At 48.4% G+C, this 17,579-nt stretch overlaps 1 protein-coding gene across 2 annotated transcripts in view; it reads right to left on the bottom strand.

The window, feature by feature from the left end:
- The window catches only part of DRP2 (dystrophin related protein 2), a 42,082-nt gene that overhangs the window by 16,547 nt on the left and 7,956 nt on the right, over window positions 1-17,579 (bottom strand). The window contains exons 3-12 of one of the 2 annotated variants that reach the window (XM_070606670.1): window positions 15,013-15,189; window positions 10,829-10,992; window positions 8,809-8,965; window positions 7,262-7,382; window positions 5,177-5,445; window positions 4,645-4,791; window positions 3,911-3,989; window positions 2,111-2,171; window positions 1,738-1,799; window positions 707-781 (exon numbers count right to left, since the gene is read on the bottom strand). In XM_070606670.1, coding sequence (XP_070462771.1) covers window positions 707-781; window positions 1,738-1,799; window positions 2,111-2,171; window positions 3,911-3,989; window positions 4,645-4,791; window positions 5,177-5,445; window positions 7,262-7,382; window positions 8,809-8,965; window positions 10,829-10,992; window positions 15,013-15,129 — 1,252 coding nt within the window. In that variant the 5' untranslated portion in view covers window positions 15,130-15,189. Of the gene's footprint in view, window positions 1-706; window positions 782-1,737; window positions 1,800-2,110; window positions 2,172-3,910; window positions 3,990-4,644; window positions 4,792-5,176; window positions 5,446-7,261; window positions 7,383-8,808; window positions 8,966-10,828; window positions 10,993-12,140; window positions 12,277-15,012; window positions 15,190-17,579 lie in introns of those variants that run through there. The other variant, XM_070606671.1, reaches the window with a different exon arrangement.

Raw genomic sequence — 17,579 nt, 5'->3', positions numbered from 1 at the left:
TGCTGAGGAAGACTGGCCCTGAGCTAACATCCATGCCCATCTTCCTCTACTTTACATGTGGGACGCCTACCACAGCATGGCTTGACCAGTGGTGCGTAGGTCCGCACCTGGGATCTGAACCAGCGAACCCCAGACCACCGAAGCGGAACATGCAAACTTAACTGCTGTGCCACTGGGCTGGCCCCTCAGGAGGACTTTTTGATTACCCCCAATGCTGAAATCAGCCTAGCCAGACATGCCTGGACCAGGAGGATTGAATGGACAGTGTCTCTGAGAAAGGCCAGAAAGCACATTATATCTGCGGCCGTGCTGTCCCCTAACCACTGGAATTTGCTTCCACAGTTCTGCTGCTGCATCCAATGACCTCAAGATGGCAAAAGAACACAAGCCCCCAGGGGCTCCAAACCATCGACTGGGATACTTCCCGCCATCAAGGACTTGCTTGATTATCCATGTTGGGCGTGGAAGAAGGGACAAGGAAAAGGATAGCTGTGGGTTAATTTGGAAACAAGTCTGGGGCTTGGGGAGAATGGAAGGGCCCTGGAAAGAGCAGGTGTCCACAGCCAGCATATCTCAGCCTTTGGAGAGTTTCCATCAAGCGAATCAACAACCCTGGCCAAGGTGGGATGAAAGTGGGAAGCAGCTTACAGATGAGGAAGAGCAGGAGTGGGGTGAAGGCCACAGGGAAGTGCAGTGGGAGACTTACAGCGCAGGGCCTTCTGGACTCTGCGTAGCTTCATGGCAGTGCGGTAAGCTGAGAACTTAATGTTGTTCAGATCAGCTGCAAAGAATAGAGACTCACTCAGATCAGAGAAATGCAAACTAAAACCACAACGAGATACCATTTTACACCCACCAGATGGGCAAAAAATAAAACTCTAACAACAGCAATTGTCAGCCAAGATGTAGATGAATGACAACTGCTGGTGGAAAAGTCAACTGGTACAATCACCTTGGAAAACAGTTTGGTATTACCTAGTAAAACTGAGCATTCGCATAGCCTTCAACCCAGCCAACTACGTATCCCAGAGCAGTGATTTTCACATGTTTTCTGACCAAGACACATAGTATGAAATTTATTTATATCGCAGTCCAGTATACGTACACACATGTGCACATAAATAAATAAATGAATCAAACATTTCAGGAAACACCACCTTACTAGATTTGATAAAGTAAAAACATAAAATTAATATCACCTATGACTCTCGCTAGGGATCTGTTGCAGTTTCATATTTCCTAGTCTATTTCAATTTTTTTATATGCTTGTCACAACTGAAATGACGTTATGACCTGTAGACTGGAAAACATGCACATGCGCACTGGAAGTCATGGGCAAGAGCTCCTTAGCAGCTCTGTTCTTGTTAACTGCAAACTAGAAATGACACACATGTCCATCAACAGTAGAACAGATGAAGAAACTGTGGTATATACAATGGAACACTCTACAGCAGTAAAAATGAATGAACTGTAGTCACATGCATCAACATGGGTAAAATTTACAACGTAATCGTGAGTCTCTCTTAGTAGCCAAAGATAAGGCACATGAGAGTCACCCTCATCACAGCCGGGATAGTGTCTCTCAAAGTAATCTGGTTCACATCTGTAGGATAATTCCCCAATGTGATGATAAAATGGTCCAGGGGGAGTGGAGAGCCTCCAGTTGAGGCTCTTTGAATGGGACTCCCTTCCATTCTTATAGGACAAAGGCAGCTGTATAAATCTCCGCATTCTTACCTAGAGTTTGGTATAACTCCGTCATCTTGGGATGGTCCCAGCATGTGGTCTGAGCCTGGTGGCTACAAACAAAAGCATAAATAGCGCCAGGGTCCACACCATCCCCCACCCGCTCCCACAGGTGCGCACCACTCAGTGATAGGTTGGATGCAAGGAGCAGCAGGATCCGAGGGTGAACCCTGAAGATCCCAAGGCACAAGCATTCACCTTTACCCAGGTAGAATCTTGAGCTCTTGAGATGAGTAGGAGGAAAAACTGGACTGGGTGGAGGAATCCCAACAGATAAGAAGTGACAGGGACACGTGGAAAAAAGACAAGTAAGGGAGGAGGTGGGCAGGTGACTGACCCGCTTCTGATTCAGACGATCACTCACTTGATGTAGTAGGGAACTTTATTGGGTGAAATTGCTCTTTCCCAGGGAACCTGGACAGAGGCTGGTAAGGGAGAAGAGAAAGAGAAAGAAGCTGGCCACTAATGCTCTTCAGGCTCCGGGCAACTCCCCCGCTCTATCCTCCCAAATAGGTGGTCAAACCCCAAAGAGGATGCTTGACTTTCACTGCCAGCTCTTAACAGCCCCTGAGGGTGGGACAAAAACTTCTAATGAACACACTTCTCTCCCTGATGTTAGGGCAAGGGAAGGAGAAAAGGTCATCACTGATACCCTCATGTGCCAGAGACGTGGCAGGGGCATGAACAGGAATACCTGGCCTTGGCCACCCTGACAATCTTCTCCCTGAGCAGGCCGCCATTTCTACCCGTTCAGCTGCAGACAGCTGGGGTACTGCTGTGGATATGAAGTGAATCCTACTTTCCTCGTGCGGCTCAAAGCCCTTCCCCAAGAAGGTCAAGCTTCTCAGTCCTGTGGGACAATGGGGAATGGTACTGCCCATTTCTGCCTGGTGAGGAACTCCGGAAAAGGATGGCCCTATCTGCTCTGTGTCTTTATCTTCTGGATGTTCCAGGAGAGGCTCAGTTCCCTGGCCAACCTCCTCATTGCAGCTTCCCTGGGTACAAGAGCCCTCTGCACGTATAGCTGCATGCCAGTGATTGTAACAGCAATAGTTCTAACCTCCATTAACATCGATTGAGCTCCTACTATGTGCCAGATACTCTGCTGAATGCTTTGTGTAGATATCTAATTGTCATATCTATCTCTTCCCACCATCTCCACTGCTACCACCCCGATCTGGGTCACCATAGGCCCACACCTGGATTATTGCAATGTGCTTCCTAACAGGTCTCCTTGCTCCCACTCTTGCTTCCCAACACGCTGACACTGTTGAAACATAAGTCAGATCGTGTCATCCTTCTGTTCAAACCCCACCAAAAGTTCTTCATTCCATTCAGAATGAAATCCCAAGTTCTCACCTCTTGCCTCCCGCTACCACGCTGCCCTCCCGCTCTCTCCCTTCCTTATGCTCTTCTACACGGCTCTCCTTGCTATTCCTCAGCCATGCCCCTGCCTTAAGGTCCCGGAACTCACTGTTCCCTCTGCCTGGTATGCTCTTCCCTCAGATGTCCACATGGCTCATCCCCTCAGCTCCTTGAAGCCTCTGTTCAGTTGCCGTGCTCTCAGTGAGGCCCCTCCTGACCACACTATTAAAATCGCAACGCCTCCCCACTGAAGTCCAGCACTCGCTATTCACGCCTTCCCTGCTTTATTTCTTTCCATAGCGCTTGTCATCATTCGACCTTATATATATTTTACTTATTTGCTTATGGCCTGGCTTCCGCCACTAAAATGTAAGCTCCACAAGTCTGAGGGCTTTTGTCTGTATTGTTCCTGATACACCCCCAGTGCCTAGAACAGTACCTGGCCCACAGGAGGCCCTCGACATATGTTGTTGAAAAAATTAAGTCATTTAATTCCCATAACCCTATGAGCTAGGTAATAATTCCCCCTCTTTTTTCATATGGGAAAATTGAGGTTCGGAAAGGTGAAGCTATCTTTTTCAAGCTTGCACAGCTATGGAGTCCAGGAGCAATGACTCTGACCCAGGTCTCTCTGACTGGAGAGCCTGTCCTTTTAACCACTGTGCTACACTGCTTTATCCTTACTGCTTCAGTATGCCAAGGTATACTGGGATCCCATCGGGCCCCCAAGGGACAACAGCAGACTCTCTTGGAAGGTGGCTGAGGTTCTGCTAAGTGAAGTGCCGTTTGTCTCACGTACAGGAGAGGAAGTGTTGTGACCCAGGCCCAAAGTCCCGGTGGGCATCCTGGAGCTGCTTAAGCCTCTCGCCAACTGATCCCTATGGAAAGAACAGGTAGGAAGTCAGTAGATTCATTCCAGATATTTAGTACGGGGTTTCCAGGTCCCTCAGGGGATCTTTGTGAACTCCCTTATAGGCTGGCTCTCCTCTGGTTCCAGCTCCTCCCAACATCACCCAACTCCTAGCCCTATCACAGCACTCCCAAGGGTCAGAGAAGTGCATCCCTTGTTCCCGGCTGCAGTCACTCTTCATCTGCCCCTGTCTACCCTAAGTGCCCACGTGTAGACAGCCTCCTCTCAGATCTTCATTTCTTTTTGTGAGGTTAGCCCTGAGCTAACTAACATTTGTGCCAATCTCCTTCCACTTTATATGCGGGATGCCTCCACAGCGTGGCCAATGAGTGGACTAGGTCCACACCTGGGATCCGAACCTGCAAATCTGGGCCGCCGAAGCAGAACGTGTGGAACTTTAACCCCCGGCCACAGGGCTGGCCCCGATCAGATCTTCATTTCGATCACTCCCTGCAGCTTAGAGATTGAGAAGTCTGTTGCCTGGCCCCAAACTCTCTACTATTCCTTTCCCATGTAGATCTTATTTCAACACCCCTTTACTTCTTTCGGGCCTGGAGAAGTTTCCCCCAAGCCTAGTTATATTGAGGCTCTTCCTCATGGCTCACTCCAGGCTCCTCTTCTACCTGTAGCTGTTTCCACCGGACGTTGATCTGCTCCAGGGCCCGGGAATTCTCCATTGACAAATGCACATCCGAAATGGCAAGTTGATGGGCCAGATCGTTCACCAACTTCACTCCATCTTTCATGGGGGAGAATTCTTCTTTGAACAGCTGTAGGGCCAGGACCCAAGTCCCACATCGGACAGAGAGTGGGAAAGAGGAACCATTAGTCATTCACCTCAATTCCTCCTTCTTCACCCAGAGATTTTGTTTCAACAACACAACCTAGGTGCTTGCCTATTGGGGCAACTGAACTAAGGTGTGGGCAGCCACCATCCTTATCCTCTTCCCTTTCTACTCTCAGAAAACACTAGGGAAAGAGAAGACAGTAGGACAGAGGAGACTGCAGCTAAACCAGCCCCCAAATCCAGCACATAAACTGGGAGAGGCTCAGTTGTAGCCAGGGCCAACAATGGAGTCTCAGCAGCAGGAGCGTTGTCAGGGTCTGGGGGAGTGTCAGGTCTCAGGGTGGACTGTAGCCAGGGGGCCTGCATACCTTAAGAGCCTGGATGTGCTCAGGGAGTGAGTCAATGAAGAGATCCCCGATAGGCTCCCAAGTGGCTCGGACTCCCTCAGCCTGGGTCAGAGTAGTGCTTAATTCCTCCATTGCCCCCTGGATCTCCAACAGCTGCTCCAGAGTGCGCTCAATGTGGCGGTGCTGGTCCACACAGCGGGCTGTCAGCTTCTCCCATAGTTCACTGGCCACCGTCGCCTGCTTCCACACAAAGCGACTAAGATTCTGGATCCGCTGCCTGGGAGAGGTATCTGCAAGGGTAGGCAGGAAGTCAGGTCAGGCCAGGCAGGCAGGGGAAGCCCAGGGAAAGACAGAGACAAAGACAGCCCTTCATAAAAGTGTGCGTGTGTGCATGTGTGCACATGTGCATTTGTGTACATATTCATATACACACAAATACACGTTTTTCCATGGTTGAGCTCCTTTTGTACACTCAAGTGTTTTTAAATTAAACTTTTTATTTTGAGATAATTGTAGATTCACATGCAGTTGTAAGAAATAACATAGAGATCTCATGTACCCTTTACTCAGTTTCCCCAAATGGTAACGTCCTGCAAAATATAGTACAATATCACAACCAGGATATTGATACTCGTGCAATCCACCAATTTTGTTGAGTTCCCCAATTTTACTTGTACTCATTTGTGTGTGTGTATTTAGTTCTATGTGATTTTATCATATGTGTAGGTTCATGGTTCCACCAACACAGTCAAGAGACCATATTGGTATTTTCCACTGACTATATCATTTCCTCATATTCTTAAAAACTGGGCAAGGTAAATAGTGAGTAAAGTATATTAAAAGGTGCAGTGAAGCAAATCACCCAGGATCCTATTCACAGGACCCTGGAATGCAATTTTGCGTTAGTGTCTGCTGCCCACTTCCATCCTAAGAAGGGGGATATTTATGAAGGCCCAGCCCAAGAGAGGTCAGTATAACTTGCCCAACTTTTCCACCTAGGCTCCTAAATTGTAGCTTTCCTCTTCCTCCTTCAGACCTCCCCTCAGAAGTAGATTCAGAGCCCCCAGGCTAATTGAAATTGTCCTGCTCTCTCTTGAGCTTGTCCTATCTGAGGCCCATTGGGCAGTACACTGAGTTCTGGCCCTCCTACTGAGGGGCTCAAAGTAAACTGGGAGGGTCAACAACATTGACAAAGGAGTCAATTAATGAAAGGCCTGTCCAGGCTATTCATAGCCAATCTCAGAGGGTTGAAGACTCTTTATGGAGAAAAGGGCTTGCTGGGCCACCGCTCAGACCTAATCACCGTCGATCCCACCCTGCTGCCTTATTTGAACCTAGGCCTAGCGTGGCCCACTCTATCGAGGGAAGGGGCCAGAAGTCACCAGGGGAAGTATCAAAAAGACACAATTTTCTTCTCAAATGTCATCATCCAACTTTTTAGATTGTAAAAATGTTTTTGTATTTGTTGGTTGATTAGAGCATTGCCACATGTCTCTCTATGTTGGGATAAATCAGCAGGGTTTATTTATTTATTTATTTTCTCTTTTGTGAGGAAGACTAGTCCTGAGCTAACTTCTGCTGCCAATCCTCCTCTTTTTGCTGAGGAAGACTGGCCCTGAGCTCACATCCGTGCCCATCTTCCCCTACTTTATATATGGGACACCTGCCACAGCATGGCTTGCCAAGTGGTGTCATGTCCGCACCCAGGATCCGAACTGGCGAACCCTGGGCAGCCAAAGCAGAACGTGCACACTTAACTGCTGAGCCACTGGGCCGGCCCCAAAATCAGCAGGTTTTTAAAGGACATACTACTACTTTTATTCACTTGAGTGCATTCGAGTCTCTTCTTTTTTCCTTTTCATGCCTCTTTGGAAGGCCACATACGATGCTCCAGAGAGCCACATACAACTTTGGGTCACACACTCGTTCTGCTCCAAGCTCTGTTCTCTTTGCTTTTTCTTGCAGTATGAATCTTGCTCCTCCTCACCTTTGGACTCCTAGGAGAACACTACCCTTCTAGATAACAGTCGAGAAAATGAGCAGGGCAGGAAGGTGTTTAGTGGTTCATAGCTCAAGAAGAAGGGGAAAGAGAAGAAGACCACGCACCTTTGCTCTCAGAATGAGGCTCCTCTAATTCCTCAAATGGGTGCTGGGAGAGGAAGGCCTGAGCTGACTCCAGTACAGAGTAGATGTAGGGGCCCCGAGACTTGACATCTTCCATAAAGGCCTGTGAAATTTAGCAACACGGTCAACAGGGAAGGAAGTCTTTCAGTTGCTTTCAATTCCATCCTGTAATTGACAACCTTCCTTCTCCTCAGCGCAACTTGATCCTTTGGCAATGTCATGTATCTTTGGGCTACCCAGACGAAAAGAAGTGCAGTCCCCTCATAGGCAGAAGAATAAGTCTGACGCTGGAAGGTCTATTTGGTATGAAATGGGTTTGTCTATGCTACAAGGTACAGAGAAACACGGTGATTTGGGGTTGGGAATCTTGGTTCTCTGGAAGATTCAGAAAGTCCCCTGTAAGGGGCTTAGAGACATCAAAATCAGGATGGACAGAACTTACATTAAAATTTTAATTAATTTTTTTTGTTGAAGTATGCACAAAGAAGAGTACACAAATCAAAAGTGTACAGCTCAATGAATTTCCATACAGTGATTTCTTCTCTGTAACCAGTACCAAGATCAAGAAACAGAACTCCACCAGCATCCTCCAAGGCCCACTCATGGCTCCTTCCCGTTGCTGTCTTATCCTTTCTCCCAGCAAAGTAACTCCTGTCCTGACTTGTAACACTAGTGCTTAGTTTTGCCCATTTTTGAATTTCATATGAATGGAATCGTACAGTATGTATCTTTTTGTACCTGGCTTTTTTTCAGTCAATATACTGTCTTTTAAGATTCATCCACACTGTGGCACGCAGTTATAGTCTGTTTATTTTCTTGCTGTATTGTATTTCTTTCCATAGTCATTTTTTAAATTGAGGTATAATTGACACACAACATTGTGTGAATTTAAGGTGTACAACACATTAATTTGATATATTTATATAGCAATATGATTGCCATTGTAGTGTTAGCTAACACTTCTGTCACATCACATAATTATCATTTCTTCCAGTGCATTCCATAGTCATTTTTAAGAAACATCTGTTATTTTCTGATTATAGAGGTAATATAAGTCTCAGAAATCTTAGAAATTTCAGAAAAGTATGAAGAAGACAATTAAAAAGAACTCTAATTTCACCACCTGGAGTTTATCAATGTGAACATTTTGATATAGCTCCTTCTCTGTTTTTCCATGTGTGTATAGGTGCACACAGATCTATATCGATTTTTGCACAATTGAGATCCACCTGTATACAGTTTTGCATCCTGCGCTTTTTCACTTCATATCGTATCATGTTCATTTTCCTTGTCCCCATTAAAATTCAGGGCAGGATTTTAAGGGAGGCCAATATTTGATGAGAGGAATAGAGAGGGAAGGTTTGACTTACTCTGTGGAGTGCTATCCACAGACCAGTAGGACTGCATAGAGCTTCCTGTTACTTTGAGTGTCTAAGCAGAGGCTGGGGGCCCGGCTGTCAGGGTGCTGCAGAAGAGGTCCCTTCCCCACTGAGAGGCTACACCTCGCGGCCTCCGTAATTCTAACCTACCGCGTGTGTCTCCTTCTCCTGTTGCACCAGGGCCACATCCCCTCGCAGGGGCAGCTGAGCTGACAATTCCTCATCCTTTTGGCTGAGCCAGTCAATAATCTCTTGGAGAGGGAGCTGAAGCTTTCCACTGTGGTCTGAGAAGGCCTCTAGGCGAGCACTGCACACAATGGGTAAGATCAGTGATTTTCAATCTTCTTTTTAACTGGCAAAACATCTTTTTCCCCAAACAAATATTTATGCGGAACCTTAATGTATACAGTCGTCTCTCAGTATCTGCAGGGGATTGGTTTTAGGACCCCCGCCGATACAAAAATCCACAGATGCTCAAGTCTTTTATATAAAATGGTGCATTTGCATAGAACCTACACACCTCCTCCTCTATACTTTAAATCACCTCTAGATTACTGATAATGCCTAATACAATGTAAATACTATGTAAATAGTTGTTAGACTATATTGTTTAGGGAATAATGACAAAGAAAAAGGTCTGTATGTGTTCTGCCTAAATGGGCCTTTCGATCTGCGGATGTGGAACCCTCAGTGACAGAGGGCTGACTACACAGATTAAAGAGGTGCTGCTCTGGTTGAAGCAGGAGGAGGCCGGGAGTCCTCCTTCTTATCCCCCCACGGAGGCTCCCGAGGCACCTCCCCATGGAGCTCAGTACTAAAACACTTTGTGGAGGTCGGTTCATTGAGTTGAGTATCCAGCATCAGGCTGGGAAGGGTAGGAAACGGACCAAGGGCATTAGACGTGACAGTGTCTGGTTGCCCTCTTGCCTTGGAGGAACTCAAGTCATGCCAAACTGTTCATCCACAGGGGCTTCTCAGAGTCTGCCCTCTGACTAGGAGAGGATGCAGTAAGAGGAAAAGGCAAGTCAGGTGGCTGAGTGTGGGCACTCACATGTGTGAGAATGCACCCAAATACTAGCAGCCCAAGGGTCCCAAAGGATGGTAACAACACAGGCTAGAAGTTTAAAGTGTGGAAGGAGAAAAATGTACACTGTATGATCATCTCTGTCCGCCTACCCCCCCAAATGAACCATGAGCTGAGGTCCAAGCGATAGGAAGCTGGAGGCCAGCCTAGCCTGTGTGCAGCCATCAAGCCCACTCCCCTCAGCCGACGGTAATAACTCTTCATTGCCTCCCTACCACCTGGGCCAAGCCCCTTACCTAAATTTTTCCTTCTACTAATTCCCAGAGCAGCTTTTAAGATAGGCACTGTTATTGCCCAGAGAGGTTAAGTAATTTGCCCGAGGTCACACAGTTGAGTTACTGGTAAAGCTATGATCTGAACTCAGGTTTGTCTGGCTCCAGAGCCTGCATTCTTTCTACTTCTCCATGCTGCCTCATCCCCACAAGAACCCACCAGAAGCCAGGAGTTTGGTCCTTGATGATAGGGAGTGGAGAGAAAAAGTGTGTATGTTACAGAGCGGGGTGAGGGAAGAGGAACACGTGCTGCGGATATTGCCCTCAGGCTCTCACTGATTTGCCCTCAGCTTGGGGAGGAATAGGTGGGCTCACAACCAATGGGTGGGAGTAGAGGGCTAAAAGGGTGGGAAGAGGGCAGATGAGCCCTACCAAGATGGAGGACAGTTCTGAGAAGAAGAAAAGGAGGGCGTAATCATATCCTCCATTTACACATCAGCGCTTTGAAGTTCAGAAAGGATTTCCATATCTTATTTGAATATTCACGAAACATTGTGAGGTAGGTAGGACCAGTATTATTCTTCTACTCATTTTTTTCCTCAAAAAAATCCACAAATAAGTGGAAGCTAAAATTTAGATAACTCAAACCGCTTATCCAAGGTGACACAGCTACTTAAAACTGGGGCTCCAATCCGAGGCTCCTGACTTCTGACCCGGGTTCTTTCCCCACTGCCCGAGAAGGAAAGAAGCGGACGGTGAGGCTGACAAGGAGACGCACAGGCTGCGAGGAGAAGGACAAGCTGCAGCAGCAGAAGGAGCCCGGCACCGTCCGAGCCCATCCCGCAGGCCCCTGTTTCGAGGGGCCGGGCCTTACCGCAGGTTGTGAGACTTCTTTTTGATTTCGTTCCAGCACAGATTCATGGCTGGTGGTTCCAGGGGTCCGGCAGCGCCAACAGACCCGTTGAAGAGCTTTGGGCTTAGGCAGGAAACCCCAGCACCATCCTGAGGAGGTGCAGGGGTGGTGGCAGCAGCTCTAACCTGGATAGAAACACAGACATCCTGCAATCCCTGGAGTGGGCCGCACCCTGGTCTGCACCAAGCCAAAGTAGGACAAGTGTGAACATGGGGAGAGAAGGCCTTGTCCCAGGGTGTGTTCAGTGGGGAGGTGGGGGTTGAGATAAAGGAAGACTCTTTGGCTCCATTTGTTGCAAGGTCCTCTCTTGGTACAGGTCGGTCACAGATAACTGCTGATGACTATCATTATCTCTCTTGTTGTAAATTCTGCCAGGACTATTGCCCAGATGAGGTCCTGGAGGTACTTGCATTAGATAAGAGCGGCTCACAATTGCCCAAACACTGGCAACCATAGCATTCAAGGTGAGCTGCAGGCTCCTATTTCAGGGCCCCACAGTTTACCCCACCTTCCAGAACAGAAAGCTGAGGGGCTGCCCCATAAAGATTCAGAGAGAGAGCAGACCAGCCAGAGAGCTATCAGCAAGAGACATCCTTCCCAAATGAATCTAGGCCTTGGCGTCCCCTCCCCCTCCTCCCCACTCGCATTTTCCACCAGTCAGGAAGGCTGGAAATCGTCCTAAAGAGGACTGTTCACCTTCCATGGGTTGAGAAAGGGCTAAAGCAGCATTTTGGATCCTGATCTCCAAGGGACTCCGACCAGAGTCGGCAGCTAAGATGACCAGCCTTGGAGCCTGCCAAAGTCTTGCCTTGGGCCCTCAAGCTCAGAGCCCATCCCTTGCTCGTGGGGTATTGTGGGGGTCGGGGGAGTGGAAGTTGTGCCAAACAGCCCTTAAGAAGTTAGCTACTTCCAACACAGTGTCAGGACTGCCCAGCCCGGGGGCAGTAGGAGGTGGAGGGAAGGGGAGAGTAGAAGAGGAAATCTCAGCCTGTGCGGCTCCACCCTAGGGGAAACCCACCTGCCAGCCTGCCTGTCCCCCTACTTGCCTTCTCTGGAAAGAACATGGTTCTGCTGGTGGCCGAGACTCTTCTAGTCTCCCTTTACCCCCAAACCATACTTCCTGCCCACACAAGACTCTCCAGGCAATTAACAAAAACCAGTCATCCATTAAAACAGCGCTCCCAGCACAGACTGAAGGGAAGTGAGGGAGCAGCCAAGCTTTGGGGCAAAGCTCGGAACTCAGTCACTCTGTGTCCCCATGAGCTGACCCTACCTGTGCTGCCTGGGGACTCCGTTGCAGGGTTGGGCAGCTCCATGATTATCCCTCAGCACGAATCTGGACTCAGTGCCTGGTGAGCTGCAGGCAGAGTCCTGACGGGCTCTGAGCAGACTCCCTCAGGCAGAGCAGACAGAGCGCTGAGCCAGGCCAGGAGGCGGGAGCTGTCACCCTGTTTGTTTACTGACCCCCCAGGAATCTGGAGGGGGCGGCTATGTCAGGGCTCAGCCGGTGAATCAGAGCTTTGTCCCTGGGGAATTCCGGCTTGCTCCCAACTGGGCCTGCCACACCGGGGCCAGGAGGGCCCTCCCAGGCTGGCAAGGATGGCGGGAGTGGGACTGGGCATTCCACGGTGCTGAGGAGGGGCTTGCAGAGGGTAGCTCTGTTGATTTATATTCTCTTTCCACGGCAGACACAAAGGACTCACTCTGCCTCCGGGCTCACCCCTCCCCTGAGGTGGAGGAAAGGAACAGACCACTTTGGTGACAAACCTCTGGTAAGCAATTTCCCCAAGGCCTGGCAGGAGGATGGGCTTGAAAATAAGCCTTGTCCTTGACTAAGTAAGTGTCCTCAGAGGCAGTGAGGAACATATATGGCACACCTGGGACAGAGCCATGGGTTAGCAGGATCAGGAAGCCGGGCAGCAGAAGATTCATCTGAGCCCAGTGCGAATACGAGGGCACGCTCTGCCCTGCCTCGGGGAGGCAGAGAGGAGTGGAGGGAGAGTCATACGCGCCCAGACCCCACTGCACTCCAGGGCAGGGGAGATGGATGGTCTACGGGCATCTTCTTGGACCTCTGCAGAGGAAGGAGTGGGCAAAATGGAACCCAGCAGCTCCATGCAGGTGGCCAGTGCCAGGGGGCTTCCTGTACCCTGCCTGTGCTGCCCTGGGCCACTGGCCTGAGGGGCAGGGCCCTTCTGGAAGTGACCACTCTTCTCTTTTTCCAGCAGACTTGCCTGGGGAAAGGTTAACATTCCCGAGCTGGGCTCCCACCCTCAGCACTGAGGGAAAACACTTCGTTTTTACCAAAAAGGGTTCTGTTCCCATCCTCATTTATCTCCCACAGAGTCTTCTGGGCTTTCCACAGTTCCACATTGTTTCCATGCTGAGGCCCACCTACAGGAATAGTTGGAACAGCTGCTTGACCCTTTCTGGGGGTCTAGGGTGGAGCCATCCAGGGCGGCTGGGGGATGGCAGGGCTTGGCAGGCCAAGAGCAGGGAGTGGCTCTAGCTCTGGGTTGCTGCCTTGCTTATGCTGGGATAATTGGGCCTAAGCCAGTCTCGCAGAGTCCCCTGGACTGGGAATGCCCCAGAGTTAGAAATGGTCCCTTGTGACCCAGCCACAACCAAGTTGTCCTGGTTCTGAGGGAAGCGCCCACGATGAGCTGGGCTCCACCCATGTTAGCTTTGCATTCCCTCCAGCCTTCTTCGTAGTTTCCTAACTCCCCACTCAGCTCTATCGCCCTGTTCTCCCCTCCTAGTTCCCCCTTGTACTCACAAGTCCCACTAGCAGAGCCAGGCACACAATAGGCAAATAGCAAATAGTAATTGTTTTCTCTCCCTATCAATGGCCTTCTACTTCTGGCTTTCGTGGCCAAGATGTTGGCTTCTCACCCCGGTTCCCCACAGGGATCTCTCCTTATCTCTTGAAACTTTAAGACAACGTCAGGGCCGTAAGGAAGGAAGAGAAGAAACTAGACAGAGGCAGAGGAGAGGGGTTGGTCTCACCATTCTCAATCACAAAATGAAGCCCTCAGGGCCCTCTGCCTAGGTGGTGAAGCTTGGGAGGGGTGATGGACAATGAGCAGGGCAACCCGTTTGGAAGGGCCCAGGCTTCTCAATCCCTTGACATTGCAAAAGCCCCACTCTGGGGAAGGGACAGGTGCTCTGGGGGACTCTAAGTTGACACTGGCTCTAAGAATAAGAGGTAGCAATTTCTCTCTGGCTAGAGGTGGGAAAACAGCTCAGGAGGACCTGGATCTTATGCCTCTCTAGATCTTGACCTTTTCTCATTATTCTCCTTAAAAATGGGCTCCCCAGCACTCACAATCTCCATCCCAGTGGCCTTCCTCTCTGCCTTCCCCGCCGCCCCGTATATTCAGTTGCTGAATGCACCCCCAGCAGTGACTCAGCACCACAGCTCGTCTGTGAGATACCAGGAAACACGGTACCTTCTCACACCCGATGGTCTCTGGACCCCAAAGCATTGTACGGCAAGCCAAAGTACACTTATGCTTCACCCTTATCCAGTCAACTTTCCCGCGGACCTCCCTTATTGTCAGGAAGGAGGCTGCCCTCTCAGGATTACTGCCTCTCACACATCCTCTGCCCACCTACCAACATACACAGTCAGGCATACACAGCACCACCACTCCACTCCTAGGGAAGGAGAGGGAGAGGAGGGGCAGGTATGAAGCTCAGGGGATTCTTAGTGGCACTGAGCCAGGAGCTACAATAAGACTAAGGACTTGAGAAGGAAGAGCCGATGGAAGGAGAGAGAATATCCTGTAGATGCAGAATATGACATATACCACAGAGAAACCAAGGCAAAGGAAGGTCCTGGCTTGTCCTGGGCCATGCCCTGAAGGATCAAGCTCTTCTGGGACCTCCCTTGGGAGGTTAATATAGAACCAGCCATTGCGGGCCCTTTGGCTTGCCCAGTGCAACACACTTCCTTGCCCCATACTCCCCATAAAAGGCCTCATGAGTGACAAGAGATGAGCCCAGAGGTCGCATCATATCCAAGGGGTTTCATGCATATAGAGAGTGCCCCTGAGCCTTAGGAAGCATGGACATCCACAAGAATACACACAGATTCTGTGTCCACTCTTTCTCCACAGGTTTTTGTTTTATTATCAGCATCTTACCTGAAGCTGGGGGCAGGCACTTCGGAGGCTGCTGCTGTGATGGAACTGGTCAGCTGCCTGCCACTCATGACATCGTGGGAGGGTGTAAGGGCATCCCTGCATGACCATAGGTTGCATCAGAACCAAGGCTCATGGGGGGTGAGGATGGGCAGTGCACCAACCGTTGAGCATAAGCACCTGTAAGAGTAACAAGGAGAGATTTAGAGTCAAGACCTAGAGAAGCCTATGAATCCAGCACTTACCCAGAGGTGACTTGACCAGTTATGTAAATAAATATTCAAAGCTTGCTGACCTACCCAATAGTTTTTCCCAGGCCACTCTGTACCATAAAAGACTTTCTTTATTGATCAAGGAAGTATTTATTATCTATTGTACTTTGTGCTAGAGACACAAAGATGTCCAAGATTTCAGAGCTTGGGATGGGGGTTAGGGAGGTGGGGGGACAGTCATGTAAGCTGGTAATTATACAAGAAAATGCTTATGTGGCAAATGTTATAATTAAGGATTGACCAGAAGGCTAGGGGAGCACAGAGTAGGGAACAACTAACTCTATCTGAGGACGTGCAAAGACTTCAGAGAGATGGCATTTGAGATGAGTCTTGAAGGATAAGTAGGTGTTTGCCTATGCAGAGAAGGGGAGAAAGGGAGAAGGGCATTGCCAGCAGAGGGACCCACCTGTGCAAAGGCAGATGTTACAAAAAAGCATAGCATGTTTGGAGAACGGTAAGTTCAGCATGGCTAGAGTTGGCTAGAGTTTAGGAGGCACAGAAATGAAACAGACTTGGTGCCTGCCCCTGAGGAGTTCACATACAGGGAGAATAAACATGGGAAAAAATCAAGCCATAGAGTGTTGCTTGCATTAACGATAGAAGTATTTATGGGATGGAGAGAAGGGATAAACGAGGTGAGTTCTTCCTGGTCATGTCAGGAAAAGTCTCTCTAGAGGAAAGATGCTTGAGGTGAGTAATGAAAGAAAAATCGAATTGTCATTAGGCAGAGAAGATAAAACGAAAAAGAACATTCCAAACAGCAGGAAAATAAAATGTGTGACCAGAGTACAAGGTAGGTGCCCTGTGGGGAGTAGCAGACGAGGCTGGAAAATGAGGCTGTGGCCAGATGGGGTCCTGCCTTGAATGACAAGCAGAGGATTCTTGCTTTATCTTATAGACAATAGGGAGGCACTGAAGATTTTAAGCAGGGGCATGACACAGCCAGATTTGCATTTTAGACAGAGCCCTCTGGCTGCCTGGTGGAGTGATTCTCCCAGGGGAAGAACCTATTGAGAAGCTGGTATAATAGGCAGGCAGTTGCAGCGAGCATGGAGCAGAGAGCATGGCTCTGAGATACCCTGAAGAGGTAAAATACTGTGGGCTCGGTGATCAATTGGATGTGAAGGGTAAGGGAGGTGAAGGAGTCAAAGGTTTCTAATTTGGGAGCCGGGTGGATAATGTTGCCAACAGCAAGAGAGGGAAGACAGGAGAAGGAGCGAAGTTGGTGTGGTAGGGGATGAGAGCAGTGTTCCATAATAAGCTGTGCTTGGGCAGTGTTCCATAATAAGCTATGCTTGAGACATATTCAGCTTTACATGTCAGGAGCTAAGCTTAGAAAAGGAAGATATCAGTAAAGAAGTTAGATCTACAAACCAATTGACAGTTTAGTGAATGTAGACAAGAGCAATGAGAAAGGGTGGCAAAAACAATGCTTGCAAATAACAAAAGTGATATCTTTTAGTGGGGGGCAGAGACATACAAATCTTGACCCAAAGGGCAGGAAGTGAGCATCTTTGATTCCTGATGCTGATGATTAAATAGCCACCATGTTTAGTCTCTATTTCAGTGGTTCCCAACATTTTGGGTATAAGGGCCACTTCTTAAGATTAAAAGAAAAATCTCACTTCACCCACTCACACCTACAATAGTAGCTGTACTTTTATACTTACAGAGTGAGAAAAACACTCACACATTTAAAGATCTGTGGACTCCTTGCAGTAAGTACCCTTCCCTCCTCCTCAGGGGTCCATGATCCAAAGATTGGGGACTGTTACAGATCACGACGGTGCAAGAATTTTGGTCTAAAGGACACTTTATTGTAGTCGAAGTCCCTAGAGGTTACACAGATACATAGCTCCTCGTCCCCAAAGAGATTCGCCAAAGAATGGATGAAAAGGTGGCTCCCCCTGGTCCAATGCCAACATAAAAGACTTAATAACTCAGATAAAAAACAAAGTATTGCTATGGACGTGCTATAAGCATGAAAGCTTGCTTTCAGACCTCTTTTTATATTAATGTTTTGGTTTTTGGTGATTACTTGAGTAATGCACGTTCTTCATAGAAAAACTGGAAAATACACAAAATCATAAGGATGAAAATAAAAGGAACCTACAATACTACCACCCAGAGATAACCATTACTAACAGGTGAAAAGCCTTACAGTAGTTTTTCTATGAAAAAATATATATACACTTTCAAAATAAAATTGTCATCATATGATATACATCACGTTGTATTGCGCTTTTCTCGTTTGCCATTTATATCATGATTATTTTAGAATGTCACCAACTATTCCTC

Source organism: Equus przewalskii, chromosome X, assembly GCF_037783145.1.
Source record: "Equus przewalskii isolate Varuska chromosome X, EquPr2, whole genome shotgun sequence".
NCBI classification, from domain to species: domain Eukaryota; kingdom Metazoa; phylum Chordata; class Mammalia; order Perissodactyla; family Equidae; genus Equus; species Equus przewalskii.
Note: the sequence above shows the minus strand (reverse complement) of the source record. Positions and strands in the feature narration are given on the sequence as shown.